Raw genomic sequence first — 14592 nt, 5'->3', positions numbered from 1 at the left:
TAATAATTCTAATCCTACACTAGTAAAAAATATTTAAATATATAATGAATCAATAAAAAAGTTCTAATTGTCCTACTTTTTTGTGTCATAGGTAGATCGGGCAAATGGACCACCTGATGGTAAGTGGTCACCACCGCCCATAGACAGTGGCACTGTATGGAATAATAAAAAATTCTTATATCAAACCAAAGCACTACCAACCATGAGAACTAAGATGATATGTCCTTTGTGTCTGTTACGCTGTCTCATTCACTCCTCCAACCGGAACACAACCTACCCAGACGGGCTTGCACAAAGCCCTACCACCAAGTAAATTAAACAGTTAACGTCATTACTCGTTTTCATTTTCATTTCTTATTCGTTACTAGATGCACTGTATTATATATCTTATAGTATGAGTATCATGTAAATTTTAATTTTTATTTTCAAAAAACGCTTAGAATTGACTTAATGTTCATGAGAAATAGGAGAACGTTTGCAAGTGTGAGATTATTTAAGCTGCATTATAATAAACAACTATTGAACGGATTACGATTAAAAAAAAATTGTTAACTATTTTTGGTGTCGGTTAAAAAACAAAACACAATCTCATTAGGTTTTATCGTATGATAAAAAATCCACAACTTTACAAACATCTTAGTCATAAAAATATCAAGTACAATTTCAATGAGATCTCATTGAGTCTTTATGTAAGTATGTTATAATTTACTTAATTATAATTATTTGAACAAAAATCACTATTATTATTTATTAAAAGTTTTTTTTTTTTAAATAAGTTTATTTTCATAGTTAAAAAAATAAACGTCAAATTTAACAGTATTTCCTACTTTAACCAGTGCGACATCACTGGTTAAAAGAGAGCTGGTTCATCTTCCGCCCAGCGAATCAGATGCGATTTAACAGGGAAATGCAATTACATTAGCAATTCGATACTTAATCATTTGTAAAAAAAATATACGTTTTTAATTTTGTATGTATCTATACTCCCTATACTAGTATTATAAATGCGAAAGCAAGTCATTTAGTTTGTCTGTCTATAATTCTTTCACTACCAAACCCGTAAACGAAATTTGATTAAATTTCGTTTGTAGTAAGAACACCTGACAACTAACCCCTTAAACGGGAGCGAAGCCACGCGCGACGACCAGTTTTGCTCCAGGATATTTCTCGATAAAATTCGTTTGTTAATAAACAAGTATAAACTGACGGCGTCAATAATATTTGAAGAAAATAAGCATTTACTGTTGTTTACTTCACATCGATTTACGCGAAGATAAATGACATGTCTCGACGTAATACCTTTTAAAATATATTGACAGTAACTTCATATAACATTATTTACGGCTGCCAAATATTTCACAATACATAAGCTAGGAACATAATGAACTGATTTATTACTTTTATTTCCCGATTCCAACCTCCGACAAATTAATTTGATTTAATTAACTCGTCTGCTCGTCCCAGCTATGTAAGGTTAAAATAGTGATAAAAACCATAGAACTCGATTTTAGCGTCAACTACTAGCTAAAGCTAAATCCAGGAATCTCGATCACACAAAAAAAAACATCATAATCGGTCCAACATAAAACATAAAGACAGAGATTGGAAAATTTGTAGAATTTTCAGATATTAACAAATCAAAAATGCGTAATGTGCAGTTAAATCTATCATTAGATTATAATTCACGTGTTCATTCCATTATAACATTGTAGTCGTCCAAAATATAATATTACGAAGCTATTTTTAAAGGCTTTATATATAACTAACAGTATTTAAAACGGGATATTTACCATGTTTTTTCTCGTGAACAAGACATTCGTAGATAATGTCGAAATATCGAGCTCCACCAAATAAAAATAAAAAACATGGTAAATATCCCGTTTTAAATACTGTTAGTAATAAAAATAACCATGTTAATTTAAAAGCTTTATATATAATCGTTAATCTTAAATAAAAAATCTGATCTTATTTTTATGAGTCATTTTTTTATAAAACTTTCCAAAATCCGACCGAAGTAATCCCCGTTTCCCCCGAATCCCCGTTTGAACTGTCGAAGTAAAGTCGAATTCGTAGCCTCAGCCTATAACTTCACGGCGATTGTTCGAAATCTATTGTAAGATTTCTCTGTAACAGCCTATAATTAATTATTTTGAATTCTCACAGCAAAGTGCACATCTGCGTATGCTATTAGTCTGTTCAGAATAACAAATTCATTAGGCATTCATGCATGTTTTAAAAGAGTAGTCTTGAAACTCTTAGTGAATGAATTTTCATTGTAATCATTGGTTATTTTTTTACAAATACCTTACTCCTTGTGAGACGTATAAACGTATACTCTTTCTTGTTAATCTTTGTGTCATTGTATAGACACGAAAAGGAATACTAGTAACACTTAGTTTCCAAATTCGCAAACTTAATACATCTTTCCTGGGTCAAATATTACAAACAGTTCAAAACAATATTGTTATTTAAAGCATATTACTCAATACAAGATTATATTAAAGATAAATGCATAGACTTAGTATATCATTTCTAAGCAGGATATTTCTCGTAATCATTATTTCTTCGTAATTATAATTTCTCGTAAAAGCAATTTCTCGTACTGGAACGCAAATTATTAAAGTTTCACTATTTGACGGTCGAAGAATAGGGTCTGTATTGACGACTAAACTCAAACGCAGTGATGTTTTTATTGTAATAATTCTTATTACCTCTCAGGGTTTTAATGGTAAATTGTTATATTTAACGAACCAAATCAAACTGGACCAGTTTTTATTTATATTTCTCTCTTTCTTGTCCATCTGAACGAGCATTACACGCATGTTTTTTATTACAACTCGTAATGGTTATTGCTCATACCCTGAAAAAAATTTAGTACCAAACTTTTTGTACCAGGTAACGATGAGTCCCAAGGAGATTGATGTAACATTTATTGTGTATGAGAATTAAACTGAAGGGAGTGCATGTATAATATTAAGTGGTTTTTTTTTCTCTTTCAAACATCAATTGTTTATTTGTTAATGTTAAATAATTTGTTCCTCCGTAATTGAAGGCGGAACACATATAAATTACATACTACATACTTGTTTATTTTTTATGATTTTTTATGCGAATGTATGAAGATCGAAGAATGTCTATCAAATGCGAAAGAGCGTTCCTTTAAGACATTGATAATTTGCAAATTATTCTAAGAATTGCGTTACTATTATGAGAATTTTTAATGTGTGGAATACGACATGGACAAGTAGAAATTTGCTGATAAACAATCACCAGATTTTTTTTATGACGTATGTGGCAAACTAGCAAGGGCCTCATCTGATGGAAGATGACTACCTCAACCCATGGTCATCTGTCACACTGTAAGGCCTTCGGACCCGTTGCCAGACTTTCCTTTATCGATTCGGAAAAACCGGCGGTGAAAGCTGGTTCAACTGCGCACAACCAATGAAGAGGCAAAAAATGCATTAAAAATCGCGCAGTTATGGATTTCCGGACATCTAGGTAGTGCGGACAAAATTTGGAAGTGTGAAGGTGAAATTCAGCGGCCGGGATTAATCCAAGCAATCCCTCGGAACGGTTCTAGATATTTTATTTCCAAACCGGAGGTACTATGAAAATTGAAAGTAATCGTCAAATTTGACGTCAAAACCGATGAAGGTACATTCAGCGGTTTGGCTCAAGTCGAGGTATTTCATTTCCTTCGATTTTCGTCGAATTCATCGAATTTGAAATGATACAAAAATAGCTAATTAAAAGAAACGTTATCTGATCAGTGTACATCAATCAGTGTACTTTATTAAAAGTACGCAACATAATTATTCGGTATCAGTGTAAGCTGATAAGCTTATCAACACCTGCGTAACGTCCATTACACGATTGAAACCTTTCAGTGTTTTTATGGTCCCTAATCCCCATAAACATGTGGGCGGCAACCATTGACTTCACGCGTTTTGATTACAGATATTGAAAATGTTACTTTTAATTTTTGACTGACTCACCAAACATTATCCATACATTTGATTTATTTTTTACGCTTTCTAGGCATGCGGAGGATTTAAAAGTAATTAGAGTACATAACTATATTATTGTATATTATTTTCAAATGCTTTGAATTTTAAATCTATCAATATTAAAATAGTTATAACGAGTATCGACCGCCATTTTGTACGATGAAATCAGTTTTTTCTTTTATTATTTTGAATAAGTTTAACGATCATTTATACATATGTAAAGTATTTACGAATTTCTTGACTGTTTTTGTAAAGACTTGGACGGAAATTATTTCTTTATAGTATGTTTTGTAGCAGTCTGCTCCGACTTCCGGTATCTCGGTTCACTCATTCAAGGCGATGGCGAAATAGATCGAACGGTGAAGCACAGGATTACCACAGGGTGGATGAAATGGCGGCAGGTTACGGGAACAATTTGTGACCCCGTATTCCCCGTCAGACCTGCTGTTCTATATGGATCAGAGTGTTGGGCTATAAAAGGGATGACTGAAAGACAATTGCATGTGGCGGAGATGAGAATGCTGAGAGGAATGTGTGGTGTTACGCGAATGGATAGAGTAAGGAATGAGTACATAAGAGGAAGTTTGAAAGTGGCACCGGTAACCGAGAAGCTATCCGGAAACCGGCTGTCTTGGTATGGGCATGTTATGCGGAGGAATGAGGACCATTTTGTGAGAAAGGTTTTGAGAATGGATGTGGATGGATGTAGAGGTAGGGGACGACCCAAGAAACGATGGATGGATTGTGTGAAAGACGATATGGTTAGAAAGAATGTTACTTGTGAGATGACGTCCGACAAAGAAGTATGGAAGAAGACATGCTGCGCCGACCCCAAGTAAAATTGGGATAAGGGCAGGAGGATGAGTATGTTTTGTAGCACCACCCTGTGCACGCATCATAAAGAATAAATTTTGTGATTTTTCGATAAAGTTACAAAAGAAATATAACTTTCATTAAAATCAAGTAAATATTTGAATTTATCCTTGTTCGTATTTATATAAATATAATTCGATGATGTTTTTCCAATGTATTTGAGTGATTAGCCCGATCGATCGCTGCGACCATGTTCCATGAATTCATTTTTAATAAAATAAATAAATTTCTTATTTCACCCGTACAAAGTCGGGACGAGCTGCTAGTATTTCTCTAGAATTATCTAAATGAATACAAAGGGCTACGAGATTTTCTTACATGAGATTTAAAAAGTTATTACGGTCCAAATGAGATTATGTTTGGGATTAAAAACTCGGTCTCTGGGCTTACCTCTGTGTTTTTAATTAAAATACACATCCTTGTTAATTTTTAATGAAAAAAGGTGCACATCAATTCAAACGTCTCATAACAATATTGCAAGACATAACTTTTATTTTACTTTTAATTCTATATGATCATTTTCATTTGTTTATTTTTTTAATAATTTGCATATTTGTTTTTTTTTATTTTCATTTATTTTTTCTATTTGGTAAATATTTACATAAGAGGTAGAAGTGGAAACGACATTAACCTGAGAGGTCAAGATAGAACTTGTGGGTTTCGCTTGACAGCAGGTGTATTGTTTAATTATTGCCTCTTGTCAACCAATCCGGCTTCATTCCACACTAGCTCCAAGCATTCTCCTCAAAGGGAGAAAGAAGCCCTACAGTGGTATGTTTATAATCTATTAATGTCCTGTATTTGTGTTTCTCACTTAAATTTGCTTTGCGCGAATAAATTATAAAGTTTATAACGTACCTGATTGACCTAATACAACGAAAATACAAACATTAAATATGAAATTATTATACCTTACGGTCATAAAATGCTTTTCCGGGCCTTAATAAGCACGTGTACCCAAAAGTTTTACGCTGAAATGCAAACTAATGAAATTGTGCGTGGTATCAGAAATGAAATAAAACAAAAAAAAATGAAATTTCATAAAAACTCTGGGTTTAGTGAGCAAACTTGGTGCTAATGAAAATAGAACTATAAATGCACACCGTGAAGTTTTTTTGTATGAATAATTTAATTAAAATAGGTATACCTTATTCCAGGCTTTTAAAAGCACTTTTGAATCGTAATTTTACAGAACTATATTAAGTAAAATATATATTAAGTAAAACTACCACCGGTTCGTAATCTAAATTCTACCGAGAAGAATCGGCACGTAATTCGGTAGTTAGTCTTTTCTATCATTTTGATTATAGAGTTTTTATCAATATAGTACAATAAAATATACTATATATGTATATCCTGCTTGGAAATAGACAAAGACTAAGTTCACGATTTTTTATCATTAGGTTACATAATTTTGTATTGAGTAATATGTTATTTATAAAATGTAACATCCCTAGAGATATCAGAAAAAACTCAAAACTCATCATAGAATATATTCGTATAACGTGATATACGATATTCACTGTAATTATTGTAGCATTTAAAGGCTACACGTATCTTTTTTTACTTGGTGGTAGGGCTTTGTGCAAGCCCGTCTGGGTAGGTCCCACCCACTCATCAGATATTCTACCGCCAAATAACAGTACTCTGTATTGTTGTGTTCCGGTTGGAAGGGTGAGTGAGCCAGTGTAATCACAGGCACAAGGGACATAACATCTTAGTTCCCAAGGTTGGTGGCGCATAGCTGATGTAAGGAATGGTTAATATTTCTTACAGCGCCTTTGTCTATGGGCGGTGGTGACCACTTACCATGAGGTAGCCCATACGCACGTCCGCCAACCAATGCCATAAAAAAAAATCAAAATAGCGTTTAATCGTAAGTCGGTTATCAACGTTTCACATTTAAAATATAATTATTCTTACGCTTCGCATTACAAGTTTTTTACTACATTCATCAATACACAGATCTAAGAAAATAATGTTCAAATCGCTTAAAAATAATTGAAAGGACAAAATAATCCAGCTTATTCTCGTTCCGTATCTTCTGAAATATTCAGCGTAATTTCCTGTACACTTATATTTCTTTATTTGAATATTTTACGTGGATACAATTGAAGTTGTCTATTTTGAGCGACTTGCCACTTCATTAGCAGCTTAGCGAGCAATTCCGTCGTGTAGTTTAAATGTCATTGCACACTCAGAAATTTCTCTTGGTTTATTTGATGTATTTAATTGCCAATTCAAATTTGAATTAAATTCAAATTACGTCGTTCATTTTATCGTTGTGCAGGCGCCGGTCACCTACTGACGCTTGTCAGTTTAAAACGATAAAATAATTTATACTTTCTTGAGTATATTCAGTGAATATTCCAGAATATTGGCATTTAATGTATTGTTTCTACATTTCATATATTGGTTTTTACATTCGTTTCTAATTATACACGAATTATATGTTAACGGAGGGTTACCTTCGTCATCATCATATGTTTCCAATTTTGAGAGGTTCAGGTTACTAAACCGTGAGTAAAACAATTTATATTCGTTTAATCGAGGCAGATTAATTGTGTTTAGAGTGATATTTAATTAGTTTTTCGTTTAATTCCAGTCTTTGTACAAAAACCGGCCACGTGCAATATCTTTTCATTTATTTAAATACTCCTGAGGTGAGTTCATGCATTAATTACCTTTGATAATCAATGTCCTACATGGATCAGTAATAATTTATGTTCATTTTCTCATATTTTACTCAAAAACTGAACATAGATCGTGTCCATGTACTGGGTGACCTAAGTCGAATCCTATAGTGATTTAAATCGTTTAAAGGCATGATTACGTCAATATAAATATAGTTCTTACTTTTCTATATTGTATTATTGCCAATTAAGCAATAATATCCCATATTTTGGCACTTTAAATATCCAATTTAATAACCTCAATCTTATGAGTTTTTATTCAATTTTAATAACTTATTTTTGCTTGTACCTGTGTCTAGTGCATTCTTAGGACCTTCTTAGTGCTTACGCAAGATATTAATAAGTTGTTTTGTTCACAGGGAGTGTTTTATTTTTATATATATGTACTTTTAAATTATATTCCAAAGTATAATAATATTGCTTGGTGGACTCAACTGAAGAGTATTGCTGAGTTGAAGCTGCTGTTTTGTGGAGGAATTGCTGCTTGTCCAGTGCTGCTGCCGCTGCTTCTGCTGCTGCTGCTGTCATTGATTGCCGCTTTGCACTGCTTTTGTTCTTGAATTGAAACAACAGTTTCAATTCATTTCTGGACTCTGCGTTCAGGGTTTGCACTGTCCTGCTTATTTTTTTAAATTCGAAATATAAAACGAACGCCAACTCATACTATTACTCATCTCGTTTGCTTCGTCTTCTTAATGCCTAATTATTTAAATGCTTAATTAAAATAGTACATTCTGCTAAGCAATAATGGTTGATATACATTACATTGTGTATTGATACTTTACTTAGTTAGTACCTTACCTTTCATGACCAGATACCGTCAACGGCCCATTCCCCTGATTTTTTTTTTTGTGTAATTTAGAATAATTATTTTAATGGAATTATTTCATGAATATATATATTTTTGATAAAGAACAAATCAACCAACAATTTTTTTTTGTCCCCGTGACAATATATACATATAATATCTCATCCGTGGCTTTGGCATCTTATTTTTAGTTTGTATTTTTTATCTTAGTGTGCCTGCAAAGTTTTTCACCGGACAGAGTCACAATTTATGTATATGGATTAAAAATCTTTTGTATCAAAATATTCATGTGCAACATAAATATGAATCCGAATGTATATCATTATATTATTAAAGCTTATATTATATCTTATCATAAAACGTCGTACAAAAGAAGCGTTAACACACCTCTTTGACATTGATGTAGTGGTAAAATCAGTTTCAACTATAAATCTATCAGGTATTATATTTTTTCGCAACATTTATGTATCTAAGATAAGCTTTACTGAGAAGGCTCTAGCTTAGGAGATTTTCTATTAAATTTATTGTCATGTCATTTGTTATAATAAATTGTCTATGGGCGGTGGTGACCACTTACAATCAGGTGGTCCCTCTGCTCGTCCACCTACCTATATCATAAAATAACATCAAAAAAATATCTTAAATATTAAATCAAATTAGATCCTATTCAAGTAGGCTCTTACAAGCACTTTTGAATCGTTATTTTACAAGATTCATTTTAATGTAACGGAATGTAGATTCAAGAGGAATCGGCAAGGAAATCTGAACTTCTTTATCGTGTCATTAATTATATTATAAATATAATTATACTTTGCTTAGATAAATTCAATTTTACATACAATGGCAGATTCAATTCCGTTGAGCGTCTCTTAAGCTTTTTTTAATTCATCCTTATTACTATTTTTTATTCATTGCTTAGTTGACTCAAATAAGGAGGAAGACTGGCCTAGAATACGTGGCCCAAACCAAAAGCCACCAAAGAATTCTAAGCTAACGTCATTAACTTTTTTGTTGTTTCATTAATTAATTACCAGTTAAGTGATGCTGTAATCTTTCAATTAGTTTTAAGCGATAGTATTGCCTATAGTATTACTATTGTTACATTGAGTACTTACGTCATAAAAATAGTATATGTTGAGGTTACTTTCAGTGCCATTCTTCCAGAAGCTATGGTTCGATGGGAATACGGTGTACGGGGATGTGGTGGTCACATCCCCCATCTCTTCTACCATGAGATCTGGATCCATGATTCTGTAACAATAGAAGCATTTCAATTTAAATTTATTTCCGGATATGACTACCAAAAATGATTTGTTTAATTTAACTTCTTAGTGTTTGAGGCAATTTTCCAATTAAATATTAAACCAGTTCCAACAAACCGATTGATTTAAAACTATACACAAACTTTTTCTTCAATATTCTTATCGCCTAAAGCATAAATTCCTTGTAGCGTTATGTATTTAAAAAAAAAAGAACGCGCGATCGGCTGTCACAGAGCCCAAGGGCGTGGGTTTACGTTTTTGGTGCGAAGTTGATACGGACTTACAATTTCTGAATTAAAAAAAAATCAATTTAGTTGGTTTTTGTTATTAATTAATTTTGTCTATCCTTTAAATAAGTTATTTTTTCTTATGACCGGTGATAATTAAGTATTCTTACGTATTACATAAAAAAAAGAGAAAAAGTAATTGTTGATTGTTATTTTTTATTATGAAGACAGATGGTTAATTATCAATTATTTTAAAAAACGTTATTTTCTTGTTTATAAAAAGGTATTTAAAGTTATAATTTAAGACTTTGAACTTTAAATAGATCAAAATTAATGTGTTAATAAAAAAAAACTAGTTAAATAAACTTTTATATTGTACATTCAGACAGCCAATAGCACAATGGCGGTACCCGAAAAATGCTAAAAAAAATCTCAGAACACCGTGTAGGTACTTCTTTCATTTGTACCCTACCGATAATAAATGGAGTGAAAAATTATCTTACCAAATTTTCATATGCAAATAAATAGTTAAATATATATCACAGATACTTTATTACATCCTACGACATGTTGATTTCACCGTTTCAAGTTACAAAATTGCAACACAAAAGTTATTTCCGTCCATCCTACAAAAATAAAGCAATAAACGTCAACGTGAACTACATATAACGTAACGCTTATTCATAGAAGCATCTTTATAATTATGATATAAAAAAAAATCATAGGGCAGAAAAATTATATCATGTAAGAATTAATAATTAGTCCAAACAACAGCAACCATCCTTAAATAATGACATAAACCGTGGTCCGCGGACCACTATTGGTCCCCGCTAGCACCCGAATTGATCCGCGAAACCTTTGGAAAAAAGTGACAATGCATCGACACAACGACCCGCGACGCGAATACCGAGTGAAGTAGCGGATACTGCACTGAACCAAGGTTTCAGAAATCAGTAAAGAGTCACATCTGATGCCATCACAAAAATCGTGTTAAATTTTCGTCTAAAAAATTAAAATATTTTACTTTACATAGTTTCTTATTTTATTTCTAGATAAAACAATCCCTATTTACCTTCAAACTATGTGTGGCCCATGGCAATACAAAAAATATGTCAAATGGTCCCTCACCAATTAAAGTTTAAGAACCACTGGCCACAATCTCAACTGCGATTTAATGCTAAAATAGTATCTAGCCTTCTTGCTCTTCATGCATTCGTGATTATTATATTATTAGTACAATAGCTATTTAATTAAAGGATCATCTTAACCGATGATTTCGGGTTCAAACCCAGGCAGGCACCATTGAATTTTCATGTGCTTAATTTGTGTTTATAATTCATCTCGTGCTCAGCGGTGAAGGAAAACATCGTGAGGAAACCTGCATGTGTCTAATTTCAACGAAATTCTGCCACATGTGTATTCCACCAAGCCGGATTGGAGCAGCGTGGTGGAATATGCTTCAAACATTCGCCTCGAAGGGAGAGGAGGCCTTAGCCCGGCAGTGGGAAATTTACAGGCTGCTAATGTAATGTAATGTAAATGAAATCGATTTATTACATACTGTAATATTCCACTATAAAAAATTTGCTAAAATCTTCGTGTAGACTGAAACTTCCTGCAATATTATTATTTTTTCAAGGTACTTGTGTAAGCACTACGTAATCGACTTCTATACCAATAATAATCTATCGAGTCGCATAAACTTCCGCGTTTATAATATCTCTAAGATTATTTAACAGCAAACTGTTATCTGTAAAATTATACATTACAGTTTACGAAATGAAAAATTATGTTTATTTTATTCTTGGCAGCTCATAAAACATATTATTATGAACCGGGATACTGATTGCGAAATAATTTGAAACGGATGAAATAAACTTTTTCATAGAATAAGAATTAGACGCCAGTGAGAACACACTGCGTTCGTATATACTCAGAAATTAATGATTTCAGAACTAATGACGTTGATTTTGCAAGATATTATAATTAATAATCAATGACACTTATTCACATTCAAGCTGAACCTGCGGCTTTACCCAAGCTAAATTTATAGAATTTTTTTTAGTCCCCCCTATTTATCCCCCCAAGGAGTGACTTAAAAAGTCCTAGACTATGTCCTATGACTAACGATATATATACTATAACTGTCTCAAGACCAAATTTCATGTAAATTTGTTTAGCGGTTTAAGCGTGACAGACAGACAGAATTACTTTAGTATTTATAATATTAGTACAGATATACATAGATATAGATCGGAATGACAGAGAAATATTTGTCCGTAACAATATGTGTCAAATTCTATATTTGTCAAATAATTTGAAAAATATTTGGGCGCAATGTAAATATATACAACAAGATCAACAAAGTGAACTAAATATTAGTAACAATTATTTTTTGAGCTGCATTTTATACGAAAACAAATTCATTGAAATACTATTTAAATTTGATCATTTTAATAAGCATCATATTATTAATTGACTTCACGTTCCATTGTTAATGAAAGCTCGATTAAACATATAATTCTATATTTTATACCTAATATATATTATGTCAAATGCTAAAGCGAGTTTGATTATATGCTATGCTTTTGTATCATAACAATTCAACTGATCATCATGATATTTTGCCTACACGTTGTCAGTACAGAAAACGTACCTAATGACCTGGAGTCGATCGATCGATTCCAAAGATTTATATAATTTATAAAGTCGTTCCTTTCCACGTAAACGATTCTTAAATGTTTTGATAAATTGAACATTTCTCTCATTAACTCGAAAATATAAGTTCATTAATATATAATATATTAAGATTGGGAGTCTAAATGTTTTAAAGTTATAGTTATAAATTGCGCGAATCCTCTTATACAAGACAATTGCAATTGATATCAACTGAAGTGTCCTAATGTATATATACATATATAGAAGTATACATACTATGGAAGTAACCATAGTATACCAGAAAGGCCTCTATATGAATATATCCACAAATCGCGAATCAAAACGAATTTTGTCATTCCTACCAAGGAAGCAAAATACCGAGGATTTTTTATATTTAAGTATCTGCAAAATGTAAAATATAATTATTAGCACTACACTTCCGCAATAGTTCGAGTTTCTCTGGAATAGTTCTCAAGTTTGAGTTTCAAGGTAAATTGAACACAGATGTGTCCCAAGTTGATTGTGGTTAGTTTCAAGGCGATGTGAGCTTGAACACATCTCAAACAGAAACGAGAATTTCTTCCCGTATTTCTTTAAAATCAGCAGTAAAAAAGTAACACACTATTGATGTACCATTGCTTGGAAAATCATCTTCTTCTATTGTGGAGAAGGTTTAAAGCACCACGCTGCTCTAAAGTGGGTACACGTGACAGGTTCTTATACACTGTGCAGGTTTCCTCTCGCTGGTTTCCTTCACCGCGAACATGAATTCAGAATTTGCTTGTCGGAAACTCACTCGAACTCAGAATCATCATTTAAAATTCCGTCTTGTGACCACTGAGCAATCACGACACTTTCTATCGGTACATCTTGATTGAAAAGACTCCGAACTGCTACTGAAAATGTCTCCACTCAAAAACCAAATATTTATTAATATTGTTTGTTCCGAGACTACTAACTCTGCAGGGCTATATACTGACCATTAGACGGACGAGCCACTTGTATATATAATAAGGTATAAGGTACTCATTGTAAATGTAAATACCGTTGGGACTTAATTAAGTCGTCGGTTGTTCTTTGTAATTAATATATTAAAAATATATAATTGCTCTATTTGTTTTAAATATTATTCTTATAAATGTATTTGTAACGATCTATATATATTGGAGTGTCTGCTTGTAATAATAAAGTAACCGTTTTTTACTAAATGCATATGTATGTATACACGGTACATATACCAAAATAACATATCTTTCAATTTTTGTTTGGTTGTCTATTTGTTCCGGCTAATCTCTATTAATATCAATAATCAATAACTACTTTGTTAAATTCAAACGCACGCGAGGTCGCGGGCACAGTTAGTTTTATATAAGATCACTGAAATTTCGTCAAACTGACGTCACATAACACGAAGAATTGTTATTATGTTATACATACGTATTTAAACAACGATTAAGACTCAAGACTCACTGAATGAAATTTTTATATTACAAATGATAGTATGTACATATATATATATATATATACATAGTCTATTTCAACCATAACAATACAAAATATATGATTTTCATTATGGATTTGCGAAAATAATAGCGTTTTGAACATCGATGAAACTGTTCCACTGTTTAAACTGTCCATCCACGCATCAGATATTCTTACGCCAAAAACAGTACTCATTATTGTTGTATTCCAGTTTGAAGGGTGAGTGAGCCAGTGTAACTACAGTCACAAGGGACAAACCATCTTAGTTCTCAAGGTTGGTGGCGCATTGGCGATGTAAGGACTGTTCAATATTTCTTTCGAGCTTATTATAAGGGCGATGGTGAGCACTTGCCATCAGGCCCATATGCTCGTCCGCCAACCCAAACCATAAAAAAAAAACTTTGGGTGTAAAATTAAAGTTGATATAAGTATTAAAGGGTAATAGTGTTGTATTATAAATAAAGATTTGTTAATCAAAAACTCTCAGTAGTGCACAATATAGCTGAGCTATAGCAAATAATTAGGATGAAATGCGTAAATCTAAGATTTGTTTTTCTTTATTCTTACGTGCTATCGATT

At 32.4% G+C, this 14592-nt stretch overlaps 1 protein-coding gene across 1 annotated transcript in view; it reads right to left on the bottom strand.

The window, feature by feature from the left end:
• LOC113393282 (cardioacceleratory peptide receptor-like) overlaps nt 1-9640 on the bottom strand; it is a 49847-nt gene extending 40207 nt beyond the window's left edge. Inside the window, exon 1 of the mRNA XM_026630091.2 lies at nt 9500-9640. Within this exon, the coding sequence (XP_026485876.1) occupies nt 9500-9631 (132 nt within the window). The 5' untranslated portion in view covers nt 9632-9640. The remainder of the gene's footprint in view (nt 1-9499) is intronic.
• Between the last annotated feature and the right edge of the window lie 4952 nt (nt 9641-14592).

Source organism: Vanessa tameamea, chromosome 6 (assembly GCF_037043105.1).
Source record: "Vanessa tameamea isolate UH-Manoa-2023 chromosome 6, ilVanTame1 primary haplotype, whole genome shotgun sequence".
Taxonomy (NCBI): Eukaryota; Metazoa; Arthropoda; class Insecta; order Lepidoptera; family Nymphalidae; genus Vanessa; species Vanessa tameamea.
The sequence above is the reverse complement of the archived record's forward strand: the minus strand, read 5'-3'. Positions and strand labels throughout refer to the sequence as shown.